Below are 7,866 nucleotides of genomic sequence, written 5' to 3' on the forward strand. Positions count from 1 at the left end.
AAATTACCATGAAAATCTTGAATTTATCTGAAAACAGCTGAAATTAGCTAAAAAATGCTAATAAGGTAGTTTAAAAGGTAGAACAAGCTTAAATTAGCATAAAGAAGCAGAAACTTGTTTGTCCAATTAGGTTAATAGAAGCAGAAATGAGCACAAAATTGGAAATTATCTGAAAAATCTGAAATTAGCTAAAAACATCTGAAAAGTAGCTCAAAAAGCTGAAAGAAGCTAAAATTACCAAAAAAGTTGAGAGCACATTTTTGCTGAATGAAAGTGAAAAAAGTTTAAATGAGAGCAAAAAATGTGGCATTAGTTGAAAAAGCTAAAATTAGCACGAAAAGCTAAATAGTAGCTGAAATAGTCGAAAAAGCTGAAACTAGCAGAACTAAGCTGAAAGGAGCGTGAAGGTACCATGAAATTACCAAATTACCATGAAAATCTTGAATTTATCTGAAAACAGCTGAAAAGTAGCTGAAATTACCAGAATGAAGTAGAGAGAGCATATTTTAGATGAAATAGGCTGAAAAAGTTGAAATGACTGCAAAAAATGTGGAATTAGTTGAAAAAGCTAAAATTAGCATAAAACGGCTAAATAGCAGCTGAAATAGTAGAAAAATCTGAAACGTGCATAAATAAGCTGAAAGGAGCATAACAAGCTGAAATTAGATGAAAGAAGTTAGAAGTACAAAAATGTTCTAGTTAGCAGAAAGAACCTGAAGGGAGCACAAAACAGCTTAAATTAGTAGCTGGAAAAAGTTAAAATTTGCAGAGGGAAGCTGAAAGCAGCTGAAGCAGAACAAAGTGTGAAAGAATCAGTTAAAGGTTGTGAACAGATCTAAGGATTTGAAGGATGGAAAATGAGCTCCATTCATTTTATGATAAAAAAAATGGCAAAAAAGGCTAAATATTTCAAAAAGCTAAAGTTGCACCAATACCAACAGTCACAGCAGGATTGTCCTGAAAGAGCCGAACGTTTTGATGCATGATTTGTTGAAACAGCTGAAAACTGAGGGACGAGAATCGTACAGAAGGAAACTGGATGACGACGGATCGTTTGCTTCATGATCAGACGATGATGGTGGGAAAGTTTTCTTAGAGGACGTGAGCACTTTAAAGTGTCGTGCATCGTTTGACTGTGATCTTTACAGGAAGCGATCACTTGCTGTTGAGTCTCTTCTCGGCCACGTGAAGCTTTTCTTTTCGAGACGTTGCAGCAAACGTTGAGTCTACAGGGCAGATGTTCCAGAAGGACACCTGAGAGGTCTGTGTTGTCTGGAACAAGGTTCAAGATGAGGACCAGCCGTTTCTCAGACGGATAGAGTTCCATCTCCTCGCCTGCTGACTCACCTCCGCTCGTCTCGGCTTCCACCTTCAGCCTGGCGGGCCGAGCGTCGTGACTTCTCACGGGGAAGCGGTTGGTTACTCGTCACTTCCTGTCACGGTGCAGATTGCAGCGCCGGTATCCACTCCAGCTCGCTGAAGAAGCTGGAAGTGCTCAACCCCCCCCCACACACACACACCTGGCCCAGTTTGAGCATCACAGCTGAGCTCCGCAGGTTGCATTTTTAAAAGAGTAACCACTCCGACCTGCCGCTTCCCTCCTGTGCACGATTCCTGTGCACGATGGGGCTGCTCCAGAGATCTGCAAACAAAACTACCGGAGTCCTGTTCTAAATAACACACGGCAGCAGGACAGGTGACGTTAAAATCACCTTTTTATTAGTCGATAAGGAACAACACTTCCTGTTGTCGCTACTCTGCAACCTCGAGATGAATACCTGCACAGAAAGGTCAAAGGTCAAAGGTGATGCAGGTTTGAAGAAATATGACTTGAGTTGTTTTCTTTATTCTGTCATTGTTCACTCTGTCGTCATCCAGTTTTCTTCTGTACGACTCTCGTCCCGCAGTTTTCAGCTGTTTCAACAAATCATGAATCAAAACGTTCGGCTCTTTCAGGACAATCCTGCTGTGACTTTTGGTATTGGTGCAACTTTAGCTTTTTGACATATTTAGCCTTTTCTGACATTTTTTCCCTCATAGAAAATGAATTGAGCTCATTTTCCTTCATATCTTTAGATGTGTTTAACCTTTTACTGCTCCTTTCACATTTTGTTCTGCTTCAGCTACTTTCGGCTAATTTCAGCAGTTTTTCGCTCTGTTCAGCTTCTTTATGCTAATTAAAACATTTTTGTGCTTCTTCTAAGTAACGTCTTCCTGCTAATTTCAGTTTATCCTCCTTTCAGCTGTTTTCTGCAACTTTGAACGTTTTCTACAATTTCTGCTACTATTTAGCTGTTTTTATGCTAATATCAACTTTTTCAGCTAATGTCACATTTTTTGCACTAATTTCAACTTTTTTCAGCCTAATTCAGCAAAAAATGTGATATTTCCACTTGTAATTTCAGCTTAATTCTGCCCTTTTAAGCTACTTTTCAGATGGTTTTTTTGTGCTAATTTCAGCTGTTTTTTTTTTTTCAGATAATTTCCATTTTTTGTGCTCATTCCTGCTTCATTTAGCCTTATCGGTCAAACATGTCCTTTCTGCTTTCTTCTCCTAATTTAAGCTAAATTTAAGACCTTTTCAACTTTTTAGCTAATTTTAGCTGTTTTCAGATCTCTGCTGCTTTCAGCCTCTTTAATTTATTTCTGCCAGATGGTATTTCAGCTAGTATTTAGCTGTTTTTATGCTAAATTTAGCTTTTTCAACTAATTCCATGCTCATTTCAGCGTCTTCCACTTTCTTTTGATAGTTTAAGCTTTTTCTGCATTTTCAGCTACTTTTCTGCAAATTTTTTTTTGTTGCTAATTTCAGCTTTTTTTTTTTTAGCTAATTTCCTAATTTTTTGTGCTAATTTCTTATTTAAACATAATTCAGCAAATATGTGTTGTTTCCGCTTTCTTCTGCTAATTTAGGCTTGTTTTTCCATTTCAGCAGTTTTTAGCTAATTTCAGCAGTTTTTCAGCAAGTTCTGCGAAAAGCATTCACACTGCATTTTTTCAAAAAATGCAATTTCTTTAGCTTTATTTAAAATTTTACATAATTTAAGTTAAACTGTGCTCACTTTTCCTAAATCTCCAGCTTTTATAAAAAAAAAACAAGAACCGTTGGTTTGAGCAAGGTGACGTAAAAAACGACCAAACCAAGCCGAATGAGTTAAAGCGCGGGGGTGAACATATGTTTGAATCTGTTTGGATGGATTTACATTTAAATTCACAACGGAGCGCTGGTGGAAAAACACCCAAACGGCTTCGTAATGACACGTGGTCCTGTGGATCAGCGGGTGAGACGCAGGATGTTGACTTTCACGTTTGTTGATTCCCATCAAAAAAACTTTTTTTTTTTTACCCTTTAAAAAAAAAGTTTTTCTCTTGCCGGTTTTCCTTCTATACTCCATAGATACTCCGGTTTATACGTCCTGCTGCACTCGTTTCAGTTAGTTTTAGAAATCATGTAGATGCTGTTATCGAGTATTTGAGTCGGCGTTCTTGTTTTAACTATCGTTAAAGAGAAGCTGCTGTGTTCTGTTCCCCGTTTTCACTGATTACCATTAAAAACGTTTTTCTTTAGATAAACGCTCTGTTGGTAACATGACGTCATCCCAAAACCGGCGTTTACTATCCTTGCCATGTCGCCGCCTCTGACTACGCCCTCTGCCAGCACGTCAACGGTCGGTTAGACGAAGAATGCTTCCGACCGTCAGGCTGGACCTGATTTTCAGGTCCGGTGGAAATGCTCTGAGAAGACGCCTTTTGGAAAAGTTTTGCCTGGATGCTGAAGAGGCGTATTATTAGCAACAAGTCTTTTCTGAAATTTCCGGTGTGTGCTAGGAGATTTTGTGAGAAATGCAGGATGTTTGTGTGCAGGTCGTAGCAAGACGCACGGCTTTGTGTCCGGAGTGTTGGTACTTGTTTTAAAGTTCAAATGTATATGCAGGCCAAGCAGCGTGAGCATCTTTCTGATGAAACAGCCAAAGAGTCATTCCAGCCTTGGAGGCTTATCTCCTCTAAAAACACCGAGCTGATAATCCAACCTTGTGTTCTGTTTACTGGTACGAACAGTTCCTAATAGGCCATTTTCTGCCGCACATGGTGTCAATGGAATATACGTATATACGTGTTGAACACATGAAGAGGTGCAAAAGGCCATGGAAAGTCATGACACCGGCTGAAATCTGTTAGTAATTATAAAGCAATCCTGTCACTTAATGAAAAATAAAATCAACTGGTTCAAGTGATAACCATAAAACGGCGTCTCATTACCGAGGTGCCACACTGCATCTCACGATGGGTGCAACGATGGAGTCGTCTCAAGACCGTTGCAACCTTATTGTTGCAGAACATACCGATGGCACTGGTTATAGAAGAGTTCTTAAACGTTGGAGAAAAATCTCTCTCGCTTGCGTTGTTTACCCAAAAGAATCGCACTCGACGGCAGGAGATTTTTTTTTAATCTGTATTTATACTTGCAAGGTCAGATTTCAGAAGAGGTTACATAAATATACATAAATCACTGAAAAAAAAGCCACGAGCCGCGTTATCTGTTCGCTTTAATACTCGTTTCATCTCAGCTGAGTTCACGGAGTTCAGGAGGTGTCCTTGGAGAAAGCTGCAGCCTTCTTACACAGCACTCTCCATTTACACAAACATATGGTTCATGGGCAGAGATGAGACCGTGTCTTGGGAGCTGGTGTTTTCTTGTTTTGGGCTTCTTGTTCTCAGGACAGAGCGGAAGAATGTTTTCAGCCACACTTATAAAAAAACATCTATAACCTTTGACCAGAAATTTCCTGACACTACAGCGTTACCCTTAGGTCAGTTGCCTTGGCAGGGTGCTCTTGTCTTGGAAGATTTTTGTTAGTGGGGTTGGAGAGATGGACACATGTCTGTGTTGTGCGCCTGTATGTTAATGCCGGCAGTTGTCGACTGTCAATCGGGGAGGGGGGGTTTGAGAGAAGCGGAGCACTACTTCCGTATTGCGCGCCACTAGCTTAGCGCTACATCATTGCCAGCAGTTGTTGACCGGGGGAGGACAATTTCCGTAGGCGGTGCGCTCTGTTTTGTTGACAGGGCGGGGCACCTTCCTTAGGTAATGGTAGGGGGTAACACTGCACTAAACTACTGAAGGTTCCAGTGAGGATCGTTGGTGTGATAACATGGAAGCAGAACATCATTTCACCATAAACTAGCCACGACCAGGTGCTCCCTATAAAGTTTCATACAAAAGAGTGAAAATAATTTTTAGAAGAGTCCAAGCCAAAGGATTCAAGGATTCAAGGTTCTTTATTTGTCATTCCACCACATGTGGTACATGTGATGGAACAAAATTATGTATAAAGGGTCCAAGTTACCATCATTAATTGTGATGCGTCCCACCACCGCTGTATCTTCTGCAAACTTTATAATATGACAGTCTGGTTGGGTAGCTGCACAATCATATGTGAGCAGAGTGAACAGGAGAGGGCTCAGCACACAGCCCTGAGGAGAGCCAGTGATGAGGGTTATAGTGGAGGAGGAGAAGTTGTGGATCCTCACTGACTGTGGTCTGTTTAAGAAGTCTAGGACCCAGTTGCAAACGGAGTGGCTTAGTCCTAGTGTGAGTAGTTTTTCCATCAGGGTTTGGGGAATCGTTGTATTGAAGGCAGATGTGAAGTCCACAAAGAGCATACGGTTGTAGGAGTCTTTCTGATCCAGGTGGGTGAGAGCAGTGGGGACCACAGAGGATATGGCATCTTCTGTTGATCGATTCTCGCGGTATGCGCACTGGTGAGGGTCCACGTTGATATTGATGGTTGTTTTGATGTGGGTCATAGAGAGGAAGGTCTGGGTTTCTCTCCTGGACCTGGAGAAAGTGACTAAAATCAAATAGACACAAGTTGGCACCTACAGAATGTCATCATCAAGTGGTTAAAATAAGTACAGGACCATACGCGCTGAGGATGAACTAAAAGCTACAAAGTCTAAACAGGTAATCTCCAAAATTTGCAGAAAATAACTGGGCAAAGATCCTCTGCGATGTCCAGATTAAGATGATGGTAGCAATCCCAAGAGGGAGCTGGCTCTGGATAAAAGGGTTTCACGAAGCTTGAGAAATAAGAACCGTTATATCCACAGTAGTGTTGGCGGCCATTGAGGGTGTCCTCATTAGTGGCATGTTCTGGGAACAAGGTTGAGTTCTTTGTCCAAAGGAGGACAGTTCTCTGTGACTGTACTGGATTGGAACATTTCAAACCTGTTGGACCTCATTTGAGCCAAACCAAAAAACAAACAAACAAAAAAACAAAACACCTCCAGACCTTTTATATTCCTTCAAAACATATAGAAATCTGTGCTTGCGCTCGGTTCTCTGCGACTGAACAGGACCCAGGATTACAGGAATCGTACCGTCTGCAAGAGATGCCCAATCTTCATCATTGAACCAGTTTTCTTTATTTCCTCGTGCTAATTTGAACCCCCTTTTTTCCTGACAGGATGGAGATACGGCAGTGAACATTCACCACCTGGAGTACGATGATGGAGGAATCCTGGACATGGACGACATGATCAGTGATCTAGTAGAAGACCGAGAAAAGGTGAGAAAGAGTTGGATGCTTAGATTTGAGTTATTTATTTTTACAGAGGTCCATTGCAAAAGATTGGAAACATGTATATATACTTTCGGTCTATCTTGTTCTCATTTCCAGTGTTGACGTCTGATAGACAGCAGAGTTTTCTTACAATTGGATCGCTCAACACAACAAATTAAGCGTTTGCGGTGGTAGTAATGTTATTTTTACCTGGTGTGACGGACAGTAATTTAAAATAAAAAGTGTCAAACTTAGCCACACTTGGAGTCTGATCCCTTGTGACAAATTACCCATCAGGCAAAGCAATGGTAATTGCATGCAGTTACGAGTTTTAAATGAAAATATACCTAATATTAGACTAAAACAGTTTTCAGTAAACAATTTTACCTGCCTGAAAACACATACAAGACTTTGGCAGAATTTAAATAATGAGCAAATTTATTCTTCTTTTCTAATTCCCAATAATGTATTCATAAGACGTGCTAATAAACTGCCCGTAATCCATATTCATAAGCCTCGGGTCTAGGTGAATGATAAATTACCAACACTTAGTCAGCAAGAAGGCCAAATAAAATGGAAATGGAATATTAAGTCGATCTGTGCTGGGCATTATTAGCTGGTGTTTTAAGCTGCAGAACAGCCGTGTGTGTGTTTTCTGGCTTCTTCTTGAGGGAAATAAGTCTTTTTTTGCAAATGGGGACAAAGCTAAATAATAGATGGGAATCTTCCGTCAAGGAGAAACAGTTTTTCGCAAAACAAAAGCTTCATCTTTTGGGACGATCTGCATGCGTGCAGGAGTTGCTGAGTCGCAGATTTTATTGGCTCATCTTAAAACTTCAACTAAGAAAGATGAAGTCATGTCACGGTTAAACTTGTTTTTTATTTTCTTCCTGCCTGTGCCGTGTCTTTTGAGGCATTACAGGCGCCGCCAAACATAATAGAACATACACTCTTCAGGAATTGTACTAATTTCACCTGGTCAAAGGAAAAGTTTACAAGACAGTAGTGAGACGGGCAGTGTTGCATGGTCTGGAGACAGAGACATGGACAAAAAGACAGGAGACGGAACTGGAAGTGGCAGAAATGAAGATGTTGAGGTTCTCCTTAGGAGTGACAAGGATGGATAAGATTAGGAATGAGATCATCAGAGGTACAGCCCAGGTTGAACAACTGGGAGATAAAGTTAGACAGGCCAGACAGAGATGGTTTGGACATGTCCACAGGAGGAATAGTTGTTTGGGCATATCCAGATGAGAGACAGTGGTTTGGACATGTCCAGAGGAGGGAAAGTGGCTTTGCTATA

General features: G+C 40.8%; 1 protein-coding gene across 1 annotated transcript in view; it reads left to right on the plus strand.

Moving 5' to 3' along the window:
* The window catches only part of pard3ba (par-3 family cell polarity regulator beta a), a 216,863-nt gene that overhangs the window by 6,508 nt on the left and 202,489 nt on the right, over nt 1–7,866 (plus strand). The window contains exon 2 of the mRNA XM_037696743.1: nt 6,468–6,569. Coding sequence (XP_037552671.1) covers nt 6,468–6,569 — 102 coding nt within the window. The remainder of the gene's footprint in view (nt 1–6,467; nt 6,570–7,866) is intronic.

Source organism: Nematolebias whitei, chromosome 23 (genome assembly GCF_014905685.2).
Source record: "Nematolebias whitei isolate Nwh7 chromosome 23, NemWhi1, whole genome shotgun sequence".
In the NCBI taxonomy this organism is placed as follows: Eukaryota; Metazoa; Chordata; class Actinopteri; order Cyprinodontiformes; family Rivulidae; genus Nematolebias; species Nematolebias whitei.